Genomic DNA, 27,461 nt, shown 5'->3' with positions numbered 1-27,461 from the left:
CTGTATAACAACATGTCTGGTATGTGTTTTATTGCTGCCAGGGGAGTGCTTATTAAAATTGGCACTTGTCTGCTAACCCCTGTCAGTCTAGTGATAAGGGTATCCTGACGGTAAGTTGGGAAATCAGGCGTCTTTTTTAGGGGCATCTTTTCAATATTATCATTATTCAGGGATAGACATAGGCTCTGGTCTGTTAGTTTGAGACAAGTAAAAATCTATCGGGGCTAGTTGTTTTTGAATGATCAATGATAAGGGTATCCTGAGGGTAGGTTGGGAATTCAGCTTTTTTAGGGGACTTCTTTCAATATTATCACTGTTCAGGGATAGACATAGGCTCTGGTCAGTTAGTCTGAGACAAGTAAAAATCTATTGGGGCTAGTTGTTTTTGAATGATAAATGATAAGGGTATCCTGAGGGTAAGTTTGGAATTCAGGCTTTTTAGGGGAATTCTATGAATATTATCACTGTTCAGGGATAGACATAGGCTCTGGTCCGTTAGTCTGAGACAAGTAAAAATCTATTGGGGCTAGTGGTTATATTGTTTACATCTTTGATGCTACATGTTATACACCATTTGAAAGGTCTAATCTTACTGTTTATACATATGAAAGTCATGTTTATCACATTATTTAAATAATGCATTTAATACAACTAAATTAAGTGTGTTGTAAATAAATCTAAGCTAACACATTCATAACGTCCAGATTAAGGACCAAGGAAGCGAAAATTTGACGATTTTCGGCAAATATAAGAATGAATAATATCCACTTTCCTATTTTTTAAATATTTTTATTGTTCACGTAATCGGAAAATTATTTTAAAAAGAATTAAACATGTTATAAGTAATATCTGTCATCATCTTTTTCCCTGATGACCTCTGCTGAATAACACGACGCGTTAAAGACTGCCATTTGACACATCATTATCTGCAAAGGTTATTTTGTCATCTTCCTGATAGTTAACTTGCCTAGAGCCTAAAGTTCGTGATTGGTCAGATTTCAGCATGTGACCTAAAGCAGCCAATCTAATAACAGCAATGGTACCATCCTTGTGATTGATAAGTATCAGATTGTGATGAAAGGGTTTTGTTAAATTGTGTTATTATGAACGTTTTAAGCAGGAAATCACGATCTATATTCAAAATATGAAATTTCGGGATGTATCATGCTAGAGTACAAGCTGTGATAAAGATTTTTCATGTATATATTTTGGCATTAAACATTGTGTCCAAGCCAAGAAATTGAGGCCATGAAAGCTGAGATGACATTTTACTTAAACATTACACGTGAAGGCACCAAAAGATGGAAATAGCTTAGTTGTAAGTTTGACAACTTTTAGATATATTTTTGTGGATTTGATTTATTACTTTGTATAATATATTTAAAGATTTGATTGACATGTCTTTATTTTGCTCTTTGACTTGTGCGATGTGGACCCATTGTTGAAGTGTGTGTCCTAGAATTTTATTTTTAATAACATTGCGGGAAATAGATCTATCATCTAGTGAATAATCTTTTAGTCTATTGCTAAAAAAATATAAATTGAAATAGAATATATATATATCAGACATTGTGAAACGTGACAGATTTAATAAATGAATGATAAAAAAATTATATACTATTTTGAAGTGACTTCAGCTTGGGCAGTTTACCGGCCTGCGGTGTCAAGGGACTCGGTGTTGAAAGAGTTAAATTGTGCTGATCATCGTTTTCCAAAAAGGAAATTTAATTTGATTTGCCATTATTTATAAAAAGATATATTTTTACATACGAGTCATAATTATCAACAGAAATACTCGTCAGTCACGTTCATTGCTAAACTAAGTGTGCCATAGGGGCACGCAGCAAGGAATTCCGTGCCATTGCAGTGTTAGGTGTGCCCTCTGCATGATGGCACTGATAATTTCGAACCGTGACAAACAATGTCTCTTTGTCTTTGAAGAGGTTCAGGGCGGTCGGGTAGCCTAGTGGTTAAAGCATTCGCTCGTCACGCCGAAAACCCGGGTTCGATTCCCGACATGGTTACACTGTGTGAAGCCTACTTGTGGTGTCCCCGCCGTGATATTGCTGGAATATTGCTAAAAGCGGCGTAAAAACCACTTGATGAGGTTTAGACTATTAAGAATAACCCCAAATCGTGGTCACTTCCACCAATTGATGGAAGCTGTCTCTTGGACTGTGAATAAAGGGTACTTTCGACAAGGATTTGTTTATCACAATGTATTTAAGAATTGACTTTCACTTTGTCTGAGTTCATAGGAGTATGAACCTTCATAGAGTGAGGGCCAAACTGTATGAACGTCGGAGCTTGCAACATTTGCACTTGTGCACATATGATTTTTATTAACTCTGTTTTTTCGAAGTTTAAGGATAATAAACTTTCTTGTTGCAAATCAGGATGTTTTTAAACAACTTGCTTACCGTGAGTGAGTGAGTGAGTGAGTGTGTAGTGTTGTACCCTGCTTCTGACAATACGCCAGCAAAGTCGCATTGGGGGAAGCCCGAAACTTTATCATTATTGTACCCACATGGGGAATTGAACCAGGACCTGCAGTGTGATGAGTGAACGCTTTAACCACTTGGCTCTCTGCTTACCGTATTTTCTTGAGTATAGTGCGCACCCATGTAGAGTCCGCACTCCCCTCTAGCGGATTCAATATTTTTGGGGAAAAAAACCCAAATACCAAGCGCAGAAAAAAATTTACACCGTACCCCTTTAGCGAAGTTCGGCAAAAGAACGGATGATGAGAAACTTGGTCAGTACAAATTCAAAATTTGAAATAAAAAATCACCAGACATGTTGATTTACCGTTTAAATATTATTTTTTGTTCTGCTGGGCATTGTTTTATATCCAGGGATTATGATTACCTTGTGTATTTTCTCGTAAACTAAGCCGGAAACAGCAATCAGCTGTACACACGTTTTCTTGGAATCTACCGGGTGATTCGGTCAAGACACACCCAATGATATAACTTTACAGGATTTTAATGCAAGGATCGGCAAAAATTGTATCTGAAACTATTTAGATGCAGCTTTTACTTAACATATTTAAAATAATAATAACCAGCTGATCGATTTTGACGGGCATTATTTTTTACATGGAACCAGTCTGACCAGTCACCGTCAAGGCTCCCGTGCACATGATTGCGTGACCGCGAGAATTACGGGTTGACATAAAATCGTCCAACAAAAACAAAAATGACATTTAACGAGTCACAGTACTTGAATAGGTTTTTGATGCTCTAATGTATTGAAAATAATTACCCTTGTTTAATTAATGCCTGTCATATTTTAGGATGACCCTCCCTTTGTCCTTCTTCATGACCCTCCCTGGAAAGAAAAATACAAAAGTTTTTTTTATTATTATAAAATGTCCAATGTCCTTTTTTATGACCCACCCCAATTATTTTTTATGACCTAACCCATATGCCCACAATGCCTAGGTGAACCGACCCATTTATTATATACATGTATATAGTGTCAAAGGATTCAAATGCTTTACCCACTTAAGACTCCCTTGCCCCGACAGCTTCTTGGCTTAAACATTGATATTAAAGATTAATTCCAAAGGATAGTGTATATTGTGATATTGATGTAGTTATCATGGTTAACATTTATACTAAATTATCCTATAATAATTAGATCTACATCAAGTGCTTTTATGAGTTACCATGGTGTAATATTTATACATCATTTCATATAATAGTTTAGCAAGTAATACTTATCATCAGGTAAAATGCATATATATAAAATATCAGTAGTTTCAGTCTATAGATTTTTAGACAGATGCTAGCCTAAGGTAATGGGAGCGCATCTCCTAGACATACTATTCAATAAAACAAGGGTTACGTCTCCATAGTTTAATTGATTTGAAGCTTTTAGATAAATGCTAGCCTAAGGTATCAAGATCCCATCTCCCAGACAAAGGATATGTCTACATAGTCTTTTAGATTACCTTGAACTATTTTATTTACAAGAACAATTACCAATTTACAATATACTTAGAAAATAAGTGAGGGTGCCACAGAGAGTCGGAACAACACTCTGGGCTGTGGGAGAGAGGTCTGCTTGGTAAGAGAGTCATATTGGTAAATTATCTAGACCTGCTGAGAGGCTGATATTTGTCCCGACTTGGAATTAAGCTTTTTAACTAATCACTTATTTATGGTTTGTAGACATAACTTGTGTTTCACTTGAAACAGGACCAATATAGAAGATGTTTAATCCTTTGTTTTATATTCATTGCATTCCTTACAATCTCAAAATACAATGTTAAAATACCTCTGTTAAGAAAATAAGAACTTTGAAAAATACCAACTTTAAACAAATTAGGGCTGGGACGAGTCCAAATTTATTACCTGGGTACCCACCACCCTGTTACCCGACCCTACCCGGGTACCTGCTGTAGATATTTAGAGATAGGTACAAACTGTCTGATTTGGAAAAGTTTGACCTCAGCCCTGGCAAAATGTATTTAGATACACGTATAAAACGATCTGGTCATGCATACACTGAGGTTTACTGCATGACGTCTTATCTTTATTCAAACATATAAAAGTCAGAAGGAATGGGTGCATTGTCAGAAAGAAATGGGAACATTAGTGAGTTGTAGTGTAACCATAGAGTTTTAGATAATTTTTGTCATTAAACAATATATCACGTGACTCACCATGGGTCTGGTTAATCCTGTGGGTACCCGGGTCCTACTCAGGACCCACCCGACCCGAGTACCCGAGTTACCCGTCCCAGCCTTAAAACAAATATAAGGATTTTTTTCCCAACTTGCTTGCCAGGGGCACTTAGTGTGTGAATGGGCAGACATCTACGCAATCCACAACTTACTCAAACTGAGTTTAACGGAATACTAGTAATACTCCAAACTTGTCAAAAGTTGATACTTATTAATTTAATAACATACGACAGCCCACCTTTAGTATTCAGGGGTCTGTTACACCAAGCTATCATAGCGCTCAAGTTATCGTAGCTCCCATACATTCACATAGACTCAAGACTGTCATTGTGCTACGATCGCCTTGTGGAATAGGGCCCTGCACCACAAAGTTTGCAATGGCATTTTGTTTTTTTCAATGCCCCATGACGTAATTTGTAAAACAAATTTGCAAGAACCACCGGCAAAATAATGCCATATGAAGTTAGCCTAGCAACAGCGTTGCTGGGGTGATCGAGTGTGCATGTGCTCCACTCACAGATCCATCATCTCTTCAAGTGAGTTCATTAAAAAAGCATCCCAGGGATGTTTGGAGTTTTCAATATTCATTCGTGTTCCTGCAGTACATAAACAAGTAATAAAATTAGTTACAGCACATTTCACATACTCGCTGACGCGAAACAATGTGAATTATTTATTGATACAACTGAATTCTTCAGTGAAATCAAGATGCCCTGATCTCAAGGGACCTCAAGAGTACTGACATCCTATCTACTACTACTACTACTACTACTACTACTACTACTACTACTACTACCACTACTACTATTATTACTACTACTACCATTGACTACTACTAATGTTACTACTGCTATTACTACTATTATTACTGCTATTATTACTGCTATTATTACTACTATTATTACTGCTATTATTACTACTATTATTACTGCTACTATTATTATTACTACTATTACTACTACTACTACTATTACTACTATTATTACTGCTATTGTTACTACTACTATTATCATTACTACTATTATTACTACTACTATTACTACTATTATTTCTACTATTATTACTACTACTATTACTACTACTACTATTATTACTACTATTATTACTGCTATTGTTACTACTACTATTATCATTACTACTATTATTACTACTACTATTACTACTATTATTTCTACTATTATTATTACTACTACTACTATTATTACTACTATTATTACTGCTATTGTTACTACTACTATTATCATTACTACTATTATTACTACTACTATTACTACTATTATTACTACTATTAATACTACTATTATTATTACTATTATTACTGCTATTATTACTATTATTAATACTATTATTACTACTACTATTACTACTATTATTACTACTATTATTACTACTATTATTACTACTATTATTATTACTATTATTACTACTATTATTATTACTATTATTACTGCTATTATTACTATTATTAATACTATTATTACTACTACTATTACTACTACTATTACTACTATTATTACTACTATTATTACTACTATTATTACTACTATTATTACTACTATTATTATTACTATTATTACTACTATTATTACTACTATTAATACTACTATTATTATTACTATCATTACTGCTATTATTATTACTATTATTACTACTATTATTACTACTACTATTACTACTATTATTACTACTATTAATACTACTATTAATACTACTATTATTATTACTATTATTACTACTATTATTACTACTACTATTATTATTACTATTATTACTGCTATTGTTATCCCCCGTCATTAAGTTGAAGGGGGACATAGGAATGGATGCATTCCATCTGTCCGTCCATCCGTCACGTTTTGTTTCCGGAGCAGAACTAAAAAAACATGAGCAACATTTTGACCAAACTTGGCATGTAGATAGGTCAAGTGGAAAACTGGTGCCTTTTGATAGTTTGGGATTTTCGAAAAAATTATTTTTTGAGTTTTGTTGGCAGTGAAGTGAGTGACTTTGACTTGGACTGAAAATGGCGGTTTGCTCCACACAACCGGACATGTTGTAGAAATTTGATTTTTTTAAGGATTTTGCTACATGTTATCATTATAAGGACAAGTGGACTAAAATGTATTGGTGGGGGATATGAGTATTTCATGTGTGTTGATATTACCTAGTAGATTTCAAAGCAAGTATAAAAAAGATGTCATTGATCAGTTTCAATCTACACTACTCCACTTTTATAGGGATATATTTATCTTTCAATTATACACAAAACTGCTTCTCATAAGATGTCAAGTGTATTGTCAAGGCGCAAGTTGATGGGGAGTTAGCTCTCGGGGGAATCAGGGACAAAAGCGACATCACTGTCCCGGAACCTTTTATGCACAACATGTAAACAATGAACAACAAATACACAATGAGCAGATTACCTGCTCTGACAACACAAACACAGCAAGGAGCGAACCTTCCAGCTCAGGCATACATGAGGTGAGCGGACCTTCCAGCTCAGACAAACATGAGGTGAGCGGACCTTCCAGCTCAGACATACATTAGGTGAGCGGACCTTCCAGCTCAGACATACATGAGGTGAGCGGACCATCCAGCTCAGACATACATGAGGTGAGCAGACCTTCCAGCTCAGACATACGTGAGGTGAGCGGATCTTCCAGCTCAGACATACATGAGGTGAGTGGACCTTCCAGCTCAGACATACATGAGGTGAGTGGACCTTCCAGCTCAGACATACATGAGGTGAGCGGACCTTCCAGCTCAGACATACATGAGGTGAGCAGACCTTCCAGCTCAGACATACGTGAGGTGAGCAGACCTTCCAGCTCAGACATACGTGAGGTGAGCGGACCATCCAGCTCAGACATACATGAGGTGAGCGGACCATCCAGCTCAGACATACATGAGGTGAGCAGACCTTCCAGCTCAGACATACGTGAGGTGAGCAGACCTTCCAGCTCAGACATACATGAGGTGAGCGGACCTTCCAGCTCAGACATACATGAGGTGAGCGGACCTTCCAGCTCAGACATACATTAGGTGAGCGGACCTTCCAGCTCAGACATACATGAGGTGAGCGGACCTCCCAGCTCAGACATACGTGAGGTGAGCGGACCTCCCAGCTCAGACATACAGGAGGTGAATGGACCTTCCAGCTCAGACATACATTAGGTGAGCGGACCTTCCAGCTCAGACATACATGAGGTGAGCGGACCTTCCAGCTCAGGCATACATTAGGTGAGCGGTTCTTCCAGCTCAGACATACATGAGGTGAACAGATCTTCCAGCTCAGGCATACAAAAGGTGAACAGATCTTCCAGCTCAGACATACATGAGGTGAGCGGACCTTCCAGCTCAGGCATACATGAGGTGAACAGATCTTCCAGCTCAGGCATACATGAGGTGAGCGGATCTTCCAGCTCAGACATACATGAGGTGAGCGGACCTTCCAGCTCAGACATACATGAGGTGAGCGGAGCTTCCAGCTCAGGCATACATGAGGTGAGCGGACCTTCCAGCTCAGACATACATGAGGTGAGCGGACCTTCCAGCTCAGGGATAGATGAGGTGAGTGGACCTTCCAGCTCAGACATACATGAGGTGAGCGGACCTTCCAGCTCAGACATACATGAGGTGAGCGGACCTTCCAGCTCAGACATACATGAGGTGAGCGGAGCTTCCAGCTCAGACATACATGAGGTGAGCGGACCTTCTAGCTCAGACATACATGAGGTGAGCGGAGCTTCCAGCTCAGACATACATGAGGTGAGCGGACCTTCCAGCTCAGGCATACATGAGGTGAGCGGACCTTCCAGCTCAGACATACATGAGGTGAGCGGACCTTCTAGCTCAGACATACATGAGGTGAGCGGACCTTCCAGCTCAGACATACATGAGGTGAGCGGACCTTCCAGCTCAGACATACATGAGGTGAGTGGACCTTCCAGCTCAGGCATACATGAGGTGAGCGGAGCTTCTAGCTCAGACATACATGAGGTGAGCGGAGCTTCTAGCTGAGACATACATGAGGTGAGCGGAGCTTCCAGCTCAGACATACATGAGATGAGCGGAGCTTCTAGCTGAGACATACATGAGGTGAGCGGACCTTCTAGCTCAGACATACATGAGATGAGTGGACCTTCTAGCTCAGACATACATGAGATGAGCGGAGCTTCTAGCTCAGACATACATGAGGTGAGCGGAGCTTCTAGCTCAGACATACATGAGATGAGCGGACCTTCTAGCTGAGACATACATGAGGTGAGCGGACCTTCTAGCTCAGACATACATGAGATGAGTGGACCTTCTAGCTCAGACATACATGAGGTGAGCGGAGCTTCCAGCTCAGACATACATGAGGTGAGCGGAGCTTCCAGCTCAGACATACATGCGGTGAGTGGACCTTCCAGCTCAGACAAACATGAGGTGAGCGGACCTTCCAGCTCAGACATACATGAAGTGAGCGGAGCTTCCAGCTCAGACATACATGAGGTGAGCTGACCGTCCAGCTCAGACATACATGAGGTGAGCGGAGCTCCAGCTCAGACATACATGAGGTGAGCGGAGCTCCAGCTCAGACATACATGAGGTGAGTGGACCTTCCAGCTCAGACAAACATGAGGTGAGCGGAGCTCCAGCTCAGACATACATGAGGTGAGTGGACCTTCCAGCTCAGACAAACATGAGGTGAGCGGACCTTCCACCTCAGGCATACATGAGGTGAGCGGTTCTTCCAGCTCAGACATACATGAGGTGAACAGATCTTCCAGCTCAGACATACATGAGGTGAGCGGACCTTCCAGCTCAGACATACATGAGGTGAGCGGATCTTCCAGCTCAGACATACATGAGGTGAGGGAAGCTCCAGCTCAGACATACATGAGGTGAGCGGAGCTCCAGCTCAACCTCAGGACATTTCCTACGAGCGGCACGTCCTGCTCAAGGTTGTCCCTAGATTGTAATTGTAAAACATATACAATAATGAATAACAATAGACAGACGAAGGGACAATGACGTTGCTCCGGTCATCGGCCATATGGGCGTGATGAACTGACACAGCTCAGGGGATGATCAATTAAGGCAAATAACGTCATAATATAAATAACAGTAAATAATGGGAAGTGATATGGTAGCCCAAAGAGGCTGACAGTCAAAATACAATGAAATGTTGGTGAGGATCAACAACGGGGATTGGCGTCTTATAAATAATGGCAATTAAGTTTTGGAGACGTATACATGTCATGGCTACAGGGTAATTAGCCTTTGGAATCAAATGTTCTTCAGACAATGGTTGTCCCAAATCCGTCGCTATGACAGTATATTCAAATAGAAAGACATATGTGGTTAGTGCTATTAAAAGTGGAGTGTTATAATGGACATGTCGCAAGGCGTCTGTTAATGCATATATTGATCAGAGCCGGGGCAGTCGGCCAGCCTCGTGGTCAAAGCGTTTGCCTGTCACGCCGAAGAACCAGGATCAATTTCCGACATGGGTACAATGTGTGAAGCCCATTTCTGGTTTTCCCCGCTGTGATATTGCTGGGATATTGCTAAAAGCGGCTTAAAACCATACTTACTCACTCACACGATCAGAGCCTGAAAGTGAAGCTCCGCAGCAATTGTACGGGAATCTGAATGCGCAAGTGTCCAATCATAGTTCAGTGTCACATCTTATGGTTTGATACATAGAGATTACTACACGAGTGTCTGTTAGTGTCTGCTATCTTGCAAGTTGTTTCAAAAGATATCTAACAAGGGAAAGCGAGTTGTAAAATAAATGGTATCTGACAGGCACGAGTGCAGTAATCTGTTTCTTACGAACCCTAAACTTGAACCATTTTAGCATCGAATCAATGCATCTATTGTCAATTTTCATGATCACAGAGGCGCATTGATACATAACACAATGCACTCCTGCTTACTACCCATACCTTAGTGTGCACTCCTGCTTACTACCCATACCTTAGTGTGACCCTCCACAATAAATGTGTCCGCCATGTCCGTGGATTATATAGGCGATGATGATAATGCAACCGAGACAACACTAAAAACATTTATTAACACTCTGAAAACATAACGTTTGACACAGACGTAGGTGAATTCGACCAAAGCACATTTAACTTAACAATGAATTAAAATCAGGAAAGTAGTCCTTCATCATCTGACCCCTGGTCATCACCATGGAGTAGCCAATCACAGGCCTGGAATTCGATCTCACACATGTATGATACCAGTTATCTCAAATTTAATTCCTTCCAACTGCCAACAGGTGTGTAAAAAAATGGTTTCTTTGTTTGTTGTTTTACGCCGCACTCAGCAATATTCCAGCTGTGTGACGGCGGTCTGTAAGTAATCGAGTCTGGAGCAGACAATCCAGTGATTGATATCATGAGCATCAATCTATGGGATTAGGGATACGGTGACATGTTAATTGCCTCTTACAACAAGCATAGTCACCTGTTATGGCAGGCATGGGTTGCAGGCATCAGCATCGATCCACGTAATTGGGATACATTGACGTTCCACCCGATCCTGTTAGTCGCCTGTAAGCTATAAATAGAACTAAGAACTACCTGAATGGGTGGACACAAAACACTCGCCACGAGGCGGAACTATTCATTTGTAACATGTATAGGACTTAAACGTACAGATTTATAGAGTACCCAACTTATTGTCTGAGGCAAATTTAAGAACACATTCTGCCCTCTGAGCAGCGACCATTTTGGTGTTTAAATGTGACTTAAAATCTGTGATTGGCAACCTAAAATTCTACTGCTCGCCACTGGCTGCCTAAAAAGTAAACATAACTGGCGACAATATCTGTTTAAGATATCTGTTGGCCCATAAAAACTTCAGTTTGGCTCGGAAAACTTTCGTGTTAGGAGCTGCTTGGCCCCCAAACAAAAAACAAACTCAGAGGGCTGCACATGCTGCATGGATATTTGCACACCATGGTATACAGATATAGATTTGTTTGTTTGTTTGTTTGTTGTTTAACGTCGCACTCAGCAATATTCCAGCTCTATGCAGCGGTCTTTAAATAATCAAGTTTGGACCAGACAATCCAGTGATTGACATCATGAGCATCGATCCACACAATTGGGATACGATGACATGTATCAACCAAGTCAGTGAGCCTGACCACCCGATCCCGTTAGTCACCTCTTACGACAAGCATGACTTGGTTGAAGAATGTCATCGATCCCAATTGTGTGGATCGATGTTCATAATATCAATCACTGGATTGTCTGGTCCAGATTTGATTATTTACAGACTGCAGTCATATATCAGAAATATTGCTGAGTTGTGGCGTAAAACAACCAAACAACCGATCTTACTAAGCCCCATATGAGAGGAACTTTGTTTGTATCACAAACATTTTCTTTTCCCTTGAATACTCTACAATGTGGTCGAAGTTGTCCTGGGCCCACTTGCACAAAGCGATCTTAGCACTAAGACTATTGCAAGCCTATGTTAAAGTATGGGAGTTAAGATCATCTTAGCGCTAAGATCGCTTTGTGCAAGTGGGTCCTGGTCTCTAATGAACTGTGACATGCACTGACTGTGTTTGTTTGACAGGACGAGGTAAGGCAGGGGTATTAGGTTACTTGAGTTTCATGACAGGACCATGTAACTAATAATAACAACAAACAACCTCGCAGACGAGGTCAGCCTTCGAACGCATCTGCAAGTTGTTTGCGAGTTTGTTCTTTATTGTTATTGTTATGGTTATGTGGTTTTACATACAGTATGATCGTGTTTGCTGTAAATAACGGTGAGTCGGTGACCTTACGGAACGGGAAAAACAGAAGTCGTAAGTACCAGATGGTCACCGAAATTAATGTAAATATTATAGAATGAAAGTTTGATTAAAATTAATAAAACAGATTACGTAGATTACAAACATGAGTCCAGATATACAATTAAACACTTTTTAGTAGTGATGGTGTTACGACATGATTAACTTGCGTAATTCAATACAGACTTGTTCATTTTCTATTTCTGATGACAGTTCATGACGAGATGTAGTTTTAGGTTAGCTTATCTACCACACATAACATTTTGATACAGATTTTAATTACCAAGTTAATACCTCAGCTTATCTATGAGATCGCCATATACGGTGCATCTTTTTCATAGGAGTGGATAGCTTCTTAGGCAATAAGAGGTGAGGTGGGGTGTCAGGTGCCAAGGCACAAGAGATGAAATCTAAACATTAATTTATTATGGCCAAAAGCAGATCTATGACAGTATTGCTTATGGTGATATGTTCAGAGGTATATTGTTCAGTAGTGTATTTCTGTCTAAGGGCAGATCCAGCATTTTTAAAGGGAGGGGTCCAAAATATCTAAATCTGCTCACAGAGAATTTTACTGACTATGACATACGACAATGGTTTGCAAAAGGTGGGATACGGACCCCTGGACCCTCTGGACCCCTCTGGATCCCTCTGGATCCCTCTGGATCTGCAAATGCTGTCAGATGATATTGATGGTTGCTGGTGTTCCTGAACTGAGTCTAATCAATAAAATATACGACTCTGGAACATTAGACCTAGGTTTGATGTTGCTACATTGTCCTCCGATGGTGTTGATGTTGATGTTGCTGTGAAGATCCATGTTGTGTAAATAGCGGGGGCTGTAGAAGTGCTCTGGAAATACGTCCATTATTAGACAAAGGAAATGTCAGCAATGTAAACATGGACAGAGTCTTGCAGTCAATCAATATGCATGTGTATGAATGATTTAAAGCATGTATGGCTTGATGAAGTTTGCAGTTACATATAAGAACTTTAGTTTCAAAAATAGATTAATCGTTATTACGAATAGTAGCTTGTGTAAGAGGAGGTTGTGGCACACATTACTTTGAAGGGTGGATACATTGATTTCACAAGGATTCTGTCAATTCATGTATTGCAGCGTTGCTCCAGGTAATCAATTTCTTCGGTGTGAGTTTCCAACTTGTTTGTGCATCAGTGGATGGTAAGCTATCATTATATTTGTTGTTATTGACAGAGATACTGACAAACACTGCTGGGATGGTCATGATTTGTGTATTTTCGTCTGATCCTTCATTCCCCGGGCACAGGTGGCCCAGTCGTCTAAGGCGCCGCATTTCGCTGTGCAGAGTTGCGTCCCTTGGACACGCCAGAAACCTATGATTGTGGGTTCGAATTCCGGTTCGCCCCAATTATGTTTCTAGGTTTGTCAGCACCATACCGGTGCTCGTGGGTTTTACTGAAGTGGTAAACGTCTGAGACCTGCATCACTTCAGGCTTTCCTCCCACATTAAGCTGACACACGTGATATGACTAATACTGTTAAAAGTGAAGTTAAGCCCAACTCACTCACTCACTCACTCGCTCAAATAATTGACATTGTAAATTTGATAAGATTTAAGTACATTTAAGACATGGTTTTATGTTCCCCAAGTAGGTATGAAACCTTAGACCTAACACGGGACAGATAAAACGTAACGTGGGGTTCATGGGGTTTTATGTTCCCCCAGTAGGTATGAAACCTTAGACCTAACATGGGACAGATAAAACGTAACGTGGGGTTCATGGGGTTTTATGTTCCCCCAGTAGGTATGAAACCTTAGACCTACCACGGGACTCGTAAAACATAACGTGGGGTGCATGGGGTTTTATGTTCCCCCAGATGTATGAAACCTTAGACCTAACACGGGATGCATAAAACGTAACGTGGGGTTCATGGGGTTTTATGTTCCCCCAGTATGTATGAAACCTTAGACCTACCACGGGACTCGTAAAACATAACGTGGGGTGCATGGGGTTTTATGTTCCCCCAGACGTATAGAACCTTAGACCTAACAGGGGACGCATAAAACGAAACGTGGGGTTCATGGGGTTTTATGTTCCCCCGGATGTATGAAAACTTAGACCTAACACGGGACGCATAAAACGTATCGTGGGGTTCATGGTGTTTTATGTTCCCCCAGTAGGTATGAAACCTTAGACCTACCACGGGACTCGTAAAACATAACGTGGGGTGCATGGGGTTTTATGTTCCCCCAGATGTATGAAACCTTAGACCTAACACGGGATGCATAAAACGTAACGTGGGGTTCATGGGGTTTTATGTTCCCCCAGTATGTATGAAACCTTAGACCTACCACGGGACTCGTAAAACATAACGTGGGGTTTTATGTTCCCCCAGACGTATAGAACCTTAGACCTTACAGGGGACGCATAAAACGAAACGTGGGGTTCATGGGGTTTTATGTTCCCCCGGACGTATGAAAACTTAGACCTAACACGGGACGCATAAAACGTATCGTGGGGTTCATGGTGTTTTATGTTCCCCCAGTAGGTATGAAACCTTAGACCTAACACGGGACTCGTAAAACATAACGTGGGGTGCATGGGGTTTTATGTTCCCCCAGATGTATGAAACCTTAGACCTAACACGGGACGCATAAAACGTAACGTGGGGTGCATAAGACCCCATGTGCAGTGAGTGATCATAACTGCTACAACAAATTTATCTTACCGACATGTATTAATATAACCCCACCGTAATCTAGACTTGCCGCGGGGGTAGAGAGAGCCTAGTGGTTAAACTAATGTGGTAAACATCTAAGCCCTGCATCACTTCCGGCTTTCCTCCCACATAAAGCTGACACGCCACAATATACCAGAAATAATGTTCAAAGAAGTGTTAAGACAGACTTTATAAGAGACTTCTTACAGACTACTTACCAACAGAAAAAGAGTTTGATGAAAGTATCATGGAACTATTCTGGGTGAACAATACCTTCCAAATGACGTGGTGGTTTTCTTGGGGAATTAGTCAGCAAAGAGCTAGAGTCACAGGAGACTAGTCACAATTTTATTTACAAGAACTATAGACGAGCTTGTATGGGGGCTAATCCTTAATGAGTCTTAATTGAAGTAATGTTATTCTAATATACCCCGGTAGGTGATGACAGATATACTTAAATAAATATCCTTTGTCTGGGAGATGGGATCTTGATACCTTAGGCTAGCATTTATCTAAAAGCTTCAAATCAATTAAACTATGTAGACGTAACCCTTGTCTTATTGAATAGTATGTCTAGAAGATGCGCTCCCATTACCTTAGGCTAGCAACCATCTAAAAAGCTATAACTGAAACTACTGATATTTTATATATGCATTTTACCTGATGATAATTATTACTTGCTAAACTATAATTATATGAAATGGTGTATAAATATTACACCATGATAACTCATAAAAGCACTTGATGTAGATCTAATTATTATAAGATAACTTAGTATAAATGTTATACCATGATAAAAGTGTAACTTATACATAAGCCGATCCCTTTCTACAGGATCTTTTTTCTGGTCCTCAAAATTCGGCTTATCTTCGGTCAAATACGGTACTCATTCCCCAGGGCCAACTTGCACAAAGCGATCTTAGCGCTAAGACTATCGTAAGCCTATGTTAAAGTATGGGAGTTACGATCATCTTAGCACTAAGACTATCGTAAGCCTATGTTAAAGTATGGGAGTTACGATCATCTTAGCGCTAAGACCATCGTAAGCCTATGTTTAAGTATGGGAGTTACGATCATCTTAGCGCTAAGACCATCGTAAGCCTATGTTAAAGTATGGGAGTTACGATCATCTTAGCGCTAAGACTATCGTAAGCCTATGTTAAAGTATGGGAGTTCGATCATCTTAGTGCTAAGACCATCGTAAGCCTATGTTAAAGTATGGGAGTTACGATCATCTTAGCGCTAAAATCGCTTTGTGCAAGTGGGCCCAGGTCAGAAGCTTCTAATGCAAGTTTAGATTGGTAGTAACAGATGGTAAGATTGCAAGATGGTCAGACGAAGGTAATCAGGAAGAACTGGGGGCGTCCTACGTTCTAATGACGACACCTGTGACAGGCTGCTGTTGCAAGGGAGACGTAGCTATCTGTCCATCACATCGTGGACGGGTTAATTGTGTCAGTCTGTGAACACATCGTCAAAGAGTTGCAGATAACGTGTTGGTGTTCTGATCTCTGAGCAGGAATATGGCCAAGAAAGAGAAGAAACGTACGTTGCCAGATCTCTATCAGTTTCTGATGTGGTTTGCTTGTCGTTAATCATCTGTTTGATAGAGGATGAGTTGATAAACGTTTAAAACTCTTTGGCTTGCAGTGTAGATTTAAAGTTTTATTGATGATTGTTGATATATTTGATATCAAAAGACGCCGGGTGTGATTCTATTTATCGTCCTAAATCATCCTTCAAACTTTCTTAGTTTGTATACTGTGTTCTTAGCATGTTTAGATGACTCGCTGAATGATCAAAGGTGCAGACTGAACCTTTTCTTGCGAAAAAGTAAACTGATGAGTTACATCTTATTGGGCTGAAGTGATGACGCTGTTCGAAATTACCTTCCCCGCAATCTTTCATATCCTAGGTAACATTGTTAAAACATCCTGACCCGTGAAGACCTGGGGTAGAATAGGTCTTCAGCAACCCATTCTTGTCGTAAGAGTCAACTAACGGGAGTGGGTGGTCGGGCTCGCTGACTTGGTTGATACATGTCAGTGTATCCCAATTGCGTGGATCGATGCTCATGATGACAGTCACTGGATTGTCTGGTCCAGAGTTGATTCTTTACAGATCGCTGTCAAATAGCTGGAATATTGCTGAGTGCGGCCTTAAACAACAAACAAACTTAATAATTCCTGTCAAGCAAGAGGGCACATCCACATCAATTATCAATTGATAAAAAAATTTCTGTAAGCTTTTCAGATAACTTGTCACCTGGGAAGAGATATGTCAGGATGATGTCAACAATCCCTAAGGGCACAGGGATTTGCCAAACATTCAAAACACAATGTCCATGTTGCAGCCACAAAGTTGTCCGAGGCCGGCTTTGGTTCACTAGGAAATATGGCTGTCCTTGAAGACAGGAATGATCAATCCTTTTAACAGTTTCATAACCATATTTACGTTCTTGCTGTCTGTAGGGCATTGAGCAAAACACTGCAGTCAAACAAAACGACTACATCTCACACCCAGGCCGTCAATTCACGTCGGTTATTGTATCATGTAGTGCACTCAACTCAGTAAGGACGGTATTTCATGGCTTGCAGTTGCTGCCGTCTGCTAACATTACGATGGAAACAAAGTTGCAACTTTCTCAAACATCTCAACTCACAATAACTGGTGACACTGGACTTCAGCTATGTTTACATGTGTTAGCTCGGTCCCACCATGCATTGGTGGAATGTTTCAAGTCACGTGATTAAACTGAGGCAAATTTTTATAAAACCTAAATTTAAACCCTTTTTAATGCTGCATAGAGTTATGGATAGTCCATGTTCCCGAGGCCAGAGAGTTAACTGACTATAAAAGCCCAGTTTCCACCCTTGCCGAACTAGGCTGGTATTATGGAGTTACATTTTGGCTGGGCTAACGAGTTTTTGCATAGTCCAATCAAAATTGCGCAACATATCGAAATCAAGTTTGTAATCTGGTGTTACGATCACGCCCTGGGATTTGGAAAGGTGTGGATAATCATACACTGACCAGATAATACAGTAGGACATATTTAACCATAACCTACCCATTTTAGTGGTGTTTTATAATGATAAAAAAATTACTTTGTCGCTCAGTGCAAGGATTTATGGCACCGCTTATTACAGATTTCATTTTAAACCTTTCTCCAATAAAAAAGTTGGACTTAAATTGGGCATCTTAGAAAAGTAATACATTTTGCTTCACTCCGAGTTGTATTGTAACATAGTATACCCTTGCCCTAAAGCATCAATATGCAAGTGTCCTCGTTCTTTAACCGTCTCGTAAATTTGGCATCATAGTGGGGTACGCTTATGAATATTACTTCCGGATTGTCCTAGAATTTGATCGCTTAAGTCTTATTGGTGCAGTTCGCTCGTTACGCCGAAGACCCAGGTTCGATTCCCGACATGGGTACAATGTGTGAAGCCCATTTCTGGTGTCCCCCGCCATGATATTGCTGGAATATTGCTAAAAGCGGCGTAAAATCAAACTCACTCACTCACTCACTTATTGGTGCAGGTTTCTTAACCTGAATGCTTTGACCAAAAGTTTTAAAAATTATGTTTCACTTTCAGGTAGGGACAAAATGAGTCGAACAAAAAAAGCAGCCATGCCTCCTGGGAAACTGAACAGTTCTGGCAAGAGTTCTGTTCAGACTTGGGGACCGTTCTGCGGTATCCTGGCAACCGTTATGGGAATCTGTCTGCACATACAGTGGCCAGAACTGCTGCAGGAGAAACATACCGAGACACAAGTGAATCTGTCCACAAGTCCCTATGTGTTCGACTTTCAAGCAGCGTTTGCTACTCGAGACGAGAGCATGCAGAAGTATGATTTTAAATACAATGATGCTGGTATAGACCGGCGATCAGGTCTGAAGTTGGAGGAATTCTGGGATGTCTATGATGGAAAATGGTAGGTTGTTGACTCGTTTCATAAATAAATGACCCCATGGGATTCTGGTAAGAATAGCATATGTTTGTCGTAAGAGGCGACAGGTGTCGTCATAGTCTGATGGAGTGGAGAGACAATAGGTCTTCAGCAACCCATGCTTGCCGTAAAAGGTGACTATGCTTGTCGTAAGAGGCGACTAGCGGGATCGGGTGGTCAGGCTCACTGACTTGGTTGATGCATGTCATCGATCCCAATTGCATGGATTGATGCTCATGATATTAATCACTGGAGTGTCTGGTCCAGACTTGATTATTTACAGACCGCCGTCATTTAGCTGTAATATTGAGTGCAGCGTGAAACAACAAACCAACCAACCAAACCCTTGCTGGAACTGGATCGTGTTTGGTTGATTAAAATAGCGCAGTTGTACATTACAAGGGGGGTATGTATTTACAGGTGATGGAGCATACAAGCCTGTGACATATTTTAGTAAGCCTACTCTAAACCCTGGATCCATTCGTAAAGTTCTTGCGATCATAAATTATTCGCCCTTGATGTTCATTGACATTTTAACGACCAATCAAATGTCAACATTACAGGAAGGGAAAGGGTAAGGGAGGTAACTCATATTACCTAGAAACCAGAGCCACTGCCAGTTTCAATGAACATCCAAAAGATTTTTTTAAAAGTTTTTGAGTGTTGAATTTCCAAAAACATCCAAAAGATTTTTGTGAGTTTTTCAATGTTGAATTTCCAAAAACATCAAAAAGATTTTTCCCGTTTTCCAATGTTGAATTTCTCCCCAACTCGATCATAATCAGTGGGACTGGCCGCCATGTTGTTGACATTGCCAACCCAACACTGAGGCTGGTTTGTAAATTCACATTCTGATTGGTCAATTAGAGCTCTTAGCGTAGCCAATCAGATTGGCAAATGGAGATCAAGGGCGGGTAATTTGGGTTTGCGAGAACTGTGGGAATGGATCCAGAGGCAGGTGCAGGTTTACCTCAATGTGAGCTCTGGAGATACGGAGCATGGGATCCCCATAGTTGCGAGAACTGGGGGAATGGATCCAGAGGCTGGTGCAGGTTTACCGCAATGTGAGCTCTGGAGATACGGAGCAAGGAATCATGATGCATGAAGCCTCACATCTTCTTGTTTCTTGTAGGGGCGGTCGGGTAGCCTAGTGGTTAAAGCGTTCGCTCGTCACGCCGAAGACCCGGGTTCGATTCTCGACATGGGTACAATGTGTGAAGCCCATTTCTGGTGTCCCCAGCCGTGATATTGCTGGAATATTGCTAAAAGCGGCGTAAAACCATACTCACTCACTCTTGGTTTTTGTTTAGGCCTGTGCTTATTACTGACATCATACCCAAATGGGAAGCCTGCAACTGGACCAAAGAGTTCTTTGTCAACCATTACGGTGAAGAAAGAGTCGTCATGAAAGCTGTCCATGTGAGTAAAGGGATGAACTGTTTAAATCCTTGTAACTGAACTCAGTAAGGACGGTATTTCCTGGCTTGCAGTTGCTGCCGTCTGCTAACATTACGATGGAAACAAAGTTGCAACTTTCTCAAACATCTCGACTCACAATAACTGGTGACACTGGACTTCAGCTATGTTTACATGTGTTAGCTCGGTCCCACCATGCATTGGTGGAATGTTTCAAGTCACGTGATTAAACTGAGGCAAATTTTTATAAAAACATAAATTGAAACCCTTTTTAGAGCTGCATAGAGTTATGGATAGTCCATGTTCCCGAGGCCAGAGAGTTAACTGACTATAAAAGCCCAGTTTCCACCCTTGCCGAACTGGGCTGGTATTATGGAGTTACATTTAGGCTGAAGGCTGTGGACAGATACCTTCACGAGTGGCCATGACATTTGGTTGTGCACAGACTCATCTTTCAGGATGATGAGACAATCTCCGTAGTTGCACGTGGTCCCGTACACAGCACACAGGTCACAAATCAGGTCAAGTTAAGCAACATTGGTCGCGGAGAGTCCTTGGATGGGTGACCACATTTCGGTAGCTTGGCTCCTGAGAGTTTCTTGGCAGGCAGCTTGGGTTGTATACTGCCCAGGGAGCTGAGAATGATTGCTGAGTATACACTGATCCAGTGACCAGGGTAATAATAGCGCTTTGAGCATGCTCCTGTGTGGAATAAATATGCGCATTATATATAGCCTAAATGGCCAATAACAAAACCCATATTCTCCAAGATCATGGTTCTATGTTTGTGTAATTCACCTAAGTGGAGGGGCGGCTGTGTAGCCCAGTGGTTAAAGCGTTCACTCATCACGCAGAAGACCGGGGTTCGATTCCCGACATGGGTACAGTGTGTGAAGCCCATTTCTGGTGTCCCGATGCTGTGATATTACTCGAATATTGCTAAAAGCGGCGTAAAACCATACTCGCTCACTCACTCACTCACCTAAGTTGAGATTTCTAAGACCTGCATCACATCATGCTTTCCTCCCATATCCAGCTGACATGATGAAACATCAGGGGTGGACACTGTGGGTCAAATCCAACTTGTCTGCAGCTCTTTTCAAACTTGTGGTTTATGTAAAATAGAAAGATTTGGGAAGATGACAACTGGTCCCTCTGGATTTTCCCTTGTCTAAGACTAAAGGACAAGCTGTGACATAAAATAATAGTCACTCCCTCATGCACTATGATATTGCGGGGCGGTCGGGTAGCCTAGTGGTTATAACGTTTGCCCCGGTTCGATTCCCCACATGGGTACAATGTGTGAAGCCCATTTCTGGTGTCCCCTGCCATGATATTGCTGGAATATTGCTAAAAGCGGCGTAAAACCATATTCGCTCACTCACACTATTTTATTGATGACTATTGCAATCGTCTAAGGCACCGCGATTCACTGTGCAGAGTTGCCTCACTTGGGCACGCCAGAAACCTATGATTCTGGGTTCGAATCCCGGTTCGCCCCGATTATGTTTCTAGGTTTGTCAGCACCATACCCGTGCTTATGGGTTTCACCGAAGTGGTAAACGTCTGAGACCTGCATCACCTGGGCTTCCTCCCACATTAAGCTGACACGCCGTGATATAACTGGAATACTGTTAAAAGCGGCGTTAAACCCAACTCGCTCACTCACTCACTGTTTATTATAATTTCTTTCCAGGGAAAACTTAACCAGGCTTCGAGTCTTGCCCTGCCGCTAAAGTTATTTCTACAGCATATTGAGGAGAGTTCACCGACCACCTGGACATACCTGGAGGACGAACTGTTCATCCCTCTCCGACCTCAGCTCTACAAACAAGTGCAGACAAGTGTGAGAAAGCAGTTTTTTATAATAATAAAAAATGTATTTACTCGCCACCAAACACAATGCGAAACCATGTACAGTCAAGTCCCGTTAATCCGACATCGATGGTTGCATATGATTATGTCAGATGAACGAGTATGTGGGATAAACAAAATTAAGTAGTATCAACGTTTGTGATCAAATCGGATAAGTACACAATAAATAACGATTCAAACACGTACTAAAAAAATATAAAATAAATATTCATATTGTTATGCTACATTGTTAACGGAATATGTTTTCTAATCATGCAACCTCTAAAGTTTAACACAAAACAACTGTTATGGACTGTATGACTTATTCAAAATACTTTAAAAAGCATAGTCTGGAATGGAAGTCACAACTTTGAAACTGGTACCGCAAAGCTTAAGAAAGCTGCTTTCGAAGTGGCTAATGTTGACTACCTGTTAGTCATTTCATTGGTAGGTCATAGTTCACAAAGGTTGTTCTGACGTGACTTGTGTAATGGGATGTCCTCGGCGATAGCAAGAACTTGTATCTGATTTTTAATGAGACTGAGGTAATCTAAACATGTAATTAATCCTGGGTTTTTTATATAAAGCATTAATTGTTTATTGTTAAGCAAGTTTATCTCTGCAGCCATTGTAATATGCAGCAACCAGAATCGTCTTGCATCAAATCACGAGCTGTGTTCCCGCGGGCAGATGACCACGGAGTATGCTGATCACTGTGTCGGATTAATGAGACTGATTAATGAGTGATTTCGGAAATTTGTTGCAAATTAGGTGTGTTGGAGTCGGAGTGCGAGACTGTCGGATTAACAGGTCTAAGAAGCACTGAATTCCCATCAATAGTGTCAGATAAAGCCGATTGCCGGATTAACGAGTGTCGGATTAACGAGACTTGACTGTATGTACGTTAAGAAGAGATGTTTCCAATGTGTACCTCTTAATGACAAAACTAACAATCAGTCAAGTGTTACCACATACCTTCTTTAAGAGGCCTTTAGAAGTTTGAGTACAAAGTTAGGATATATCCACATATCTCATCCTTACAAAGTGTTACCACAGTGTCTTTATTCTTATCACAATGCTGCATGTGATTTCCAAACTTGACACGCTAATCCTGCATGAGACAAATTGTGCATCTCGAGTCATGGATCTATGACGTCACATGTGATGTGCTCGTGAGTGTCCGTTCAAGCTACTTAACAGTATGCTCATTTGTGCATCAAACCAGTCTAATATCTCTTGAGTGTGAGTAAGTCATCATTTTTTAACCAACATGGTATTCACGTTTCTTTTGGTGGTGAGTATATTTACTTTATCCTTACACCAAGCAGGTCCAGGGATGGCCCAGTCATCTAGTGTGGCAGTAAATATCTGTACACAGTAGGGCTGGGATATGTCCTGATTTACAACCCGGGTACTCAACCCCCCATTACCGATCCTACCCGGTAACCTACTGTAGGGCTCAAGAATTAGGATCAGAATGTAATATCCCTGAATTTCCTGCTTTCTCATTCTGTGGTCTAGTGGTACAGCATCTGCCCGTAGAGCGGAAGGTCCGGGGTTCGATCCCCAGCCGCGTCAAACCAAAACACGTTAAAAGATGGTACTTGTTGTCACCCTGTCTGGCTCTCGGCATGAAGGGGCTAAAACAAGGACTGGTCGGCTCGGAGTCAGTATACTGTGTCTGAGTGGGGTATTCATGTTAAACTGCTGCATGGTATCTCAGTGGGCTAGCACTGTAAATCGGCATCAGTCTGGACTAGTACAAGCAGCCACACACACACACGTGCATGCACGTCGCTATATAAGTGCAATAATCTTGGACGCGACGTTAAACCCCATTTCACCTCACCTCACCTCACCTCACCTCACCTCACCTACGTTCTCATAGCTCTGCTATTATTAGAACAAGTGAGCCAGCCATACATGGCTTCATAGAGACTGCTTTCAGAAGACTTTCAGTCTGATAGCTTTCAACTCCTGGATGTCACATGTGCCCTACGCCATGTCTGAGTGAGTGAGTGAGTGAGTGAGGTTTTGCGCTGCTTTTACCAATATTCCAGCAATATCACAGCAGGGGACACCAGAAATGGGCATCACACATAGTACCCATTCCGGGAATCGAACCCGGGTGAACGAGTGACTGCTTTAACCACTAGGCTACCCGACCACCCCTACTCCAGGTATGAACATTGTGCAACCCCACCATTGCCCAACTTTGAGGTGATCCAAAGAACAGACGGCTGCAAGACGATGACACATGTTGCGAAAATTCTCATGGAGAAACAGTGACGTTTGGGTGATGTAAGCTCGGCGCTTATTGGTCGGAGAACTCTTTGGTTTAAAAAGCAACTATTATATTCATGAGTAATACGCATGGTGTATACAAACCTGTGAAGTATAGACGATAAAATCCCACAACATTTGTTTCGTGTAAGGATCAGAAGGACTCGTAGATATTTTTGCAGTTTTATTCAATTTTTTTTTGCAGACGTACACAACCGAGAACTTTTTCAACCTATTTCCTCAAGAAATCCGTCCCTGGGACTGTATGTTGTTGTGGGGCACGGCGTACTCTCGCTCCTCCCTCCATATCGACCCCTACAACTGGACCGGCACCAACGCAGTCATCAAAGGCAAGAAGAGGTGGAAGGTAGGATGTCATCACGATATAGAAGTGTCGGTATGTGTCAGTGTATTGACGCAAATGTATGAATAGCGATACAAAATTATGCATTCATTGCCACGGAAACGTTTACATTTATTGAGATTCCGATAGTCAAGATGCACAATGCGAAGGCAGATAATTCAAATTTTAACATTTAATGATCTGCTTTGTTCATGTTTAGCATTAAGTGTAGGTCTCCATAGATGATTTATGTCCATATTCAGAATAATCAATTTTATTAATTGATATGATGATGTTTCGTGATAAATGTACTTGAGTCGATATATTGGTCCTAACATTTCCATTCAATGACACCCCTAGTAGAAGGTCAGACATATAAATTCATAGCAAATGAAGACAGTCATGAAGGAATTGGTTCTCAGAGGGCATATGTAGATCCAGAGTGCTGCTCATAGGTGTATGTCACATTCATAAAAGAAGTTGTCCTTTGTATTGGTCTTGAATCTCATTAAAATCAGATGGTAGTTCTCACTTCCGCCAAACAAAGATCTGAGGACATCCCATTACGGGTCACGTCAGACTGACCTTTCGCGACCTTTGAGTGACCAATGGGATGACTAACAAAAAGCGACAATAGCCAATCAGAAGGCAGCTTAATCGAGCTTTACGGCACGAGTTTCAAACTGGTGACTACGCTTTGAAACATATTTTGACATATACTCGATTAAAAAATAAAAACTGAACAAAAGAACATTCTGGATTGGCTAATAGATGGTCTAGATTGTATGAATACAGACATGAAGCCCATAACTGTCATTCTGAATACCCTGTATGTTGTTTTTTCGAAGTTGCACGATCAAAAATCACATTCCAACTGTCATTTTCATGATCTGATAAGCGATGCTCTGATTGGTCAGATGAAAAGGTCGTCCTGACATGACCCGCAATGGGATGTCCTCTGAATTTTGTTTAGCTGCAGCAAGAACTAATTGAGTTTGGTGATGAGATATGGCCAAGAATCATGGTATTGTAAGCATGGATTTAGTGTTTCAAACAATTCCTGGTAGCAAACACTTGAATACTGTCACACCATCAGCCAGTAGAGCTCTAGATGCGTTCCTGCATCTATCCTGGAAAAAGTAATAGAATCAGTACTTTACTCAGAAATTGTTTTCCAAAATATAACATTTGTTACATGTTGCTTATACATTCTCCGGTTTGGTTTAAGATGGTGTTTCAGTCTTGAGTGTTTGAATGTCTTGAATGTTTCCCATCTTCCTGAGGCAAGGGACTTTTATAGTCAGTTGACTCCCTTGCCTCAGGAAGATGGTCCTGTACCAAGGAATCCTTTGTGCATGAGATGAAATGGGGTTTAACATCGCGTTCAAGATTTGTGCTTGCATGTGTGTGGCTGCTTGTACTAGCCCGAACTTATACCGGTTTTATGGAGCTTCCCCTCTTAGATACAATGCTGCATTTTAACATGGATAACCCACTCTGACACGCTATACTGACTCTCAGCCGACCAGTCCTTGGTTTAGCCCCTTAATGCAGAGCGTCAGGCAGGGAAACAACAAGTACCATCTTTTACGTCTTTCGGTACAACGCAGCCACTCACCTGACAGATCATTTACCCACTAGACTAAGGCTGCGGTCCTTTGTGAATGAATACTGTAAATCTTGAAATCAAGGCGAGCGTGAATGAAATGCGAAAAATGCAAGTGGTTTTTGCTCACATTTTTAAACATCGCATTTATATCAACAATAAGACATTTTGGATAGCAAAAATACCAACTTGGACATACGCTGATGTATTCCACACCACTCATTATTGAGCAGCACTTGTATTGACACCACCCTTTGTTCTTTGCGACTATCAAAGGCCGACACGATCCAGCGAGCATATATTGTTTTAGCGGAAGTACTCTACTCAGCGCTAATAAGCGGTGCTATTTGGTGTGTGATTGGATTAATGTAAGGTTGGATTAAGGTGAGGATTCTAAACCTGACTGAGGACATCTTCAGACAGAAATCCACTGATGCTTGAGAGGAGGAGGTGTCGCATTTTGAGTCGCATTTTTGGCTAGGGTACAGTGGTCGCATTCTTTTGGAGACGCTTTAATTTTACGATTTACAGTAAATGATGGGACCTTGATTGGTACTTGGAAATAAGAGGGAATACTTTGAGGTAACAGGACTGCCTTTATTGGAACAAGAATTGTTCAAACAAGAACTCATTTAGTCAAACATTTAGTCAGTGGAGAAAATAAATGATTTAAGCAGGGATTGAAATGTGTGTATGTAATTTGAATTGTTTTCTTTAATACATTTAATGGTTTTCAATGTTTATTGTTTTCTTGAAAGATGGAGACCCGTGAAGATCCAGGGTAGAATAGGTCTTCAGCAACCCATGATTGCC

At 41.0% G+C, this 27,461-nt stretch overlaps 1 protein-coding gene across 1 annotated transcript in view; it reads left to right on the top strand.

Annotated features, from left to right (window-relative positions):
• LOC139471302 (uncharacterized) overlaps window positions 1-27,461 on the top strand; it is a 39,146-nt gene that overhangs the window by 177 nt on the left and 11,508 nt on the right. Inside the window, exons 2-5 of the mRNA XM_071253610.1 lie at window positions 18,792-19,131; window positions 20,457-20,565; window positions 22,259-22,408; window positions 24,905-25,066. Of these exons, the coding sequence (XP_071109711.1) occupies window positions 18,803-19,131; window positions 20,457-20,565; window positions 22,259-22,408; window positions 24,905-25,066 (750 nt within the window). The 5' untranslated portion in view covers window positions 18,792-18,802. The remainder of the gene's footprint in view (window positions 1-18,791; window positions 19,132-20,456; window positions 20,566-22,258; window positions 22,409-24,904; window positions 25,067-27,461) is intronic.

This window comes from Haliotis cracherodii, unplaced genomic scaffold (genome assembly GCF_022045235.1).
Source record: "Haliotis cracherodii isolate W230 unplaced genomic scaffold, xgHalCrac1.p SCAF_22, whole genome shotgun sequence".
Classification (NCBI taxonomy): Eukaryota; Metazoa; Mollusca; class Gastropoda; order Lepetellida; family Haliotidae; genus Haliotis; species Haliotis cracherodii.
Note: the sequence above shows the minus strand (reverse complement) of the source record. Positions and strands in the feature narration are given on the sequence as shown.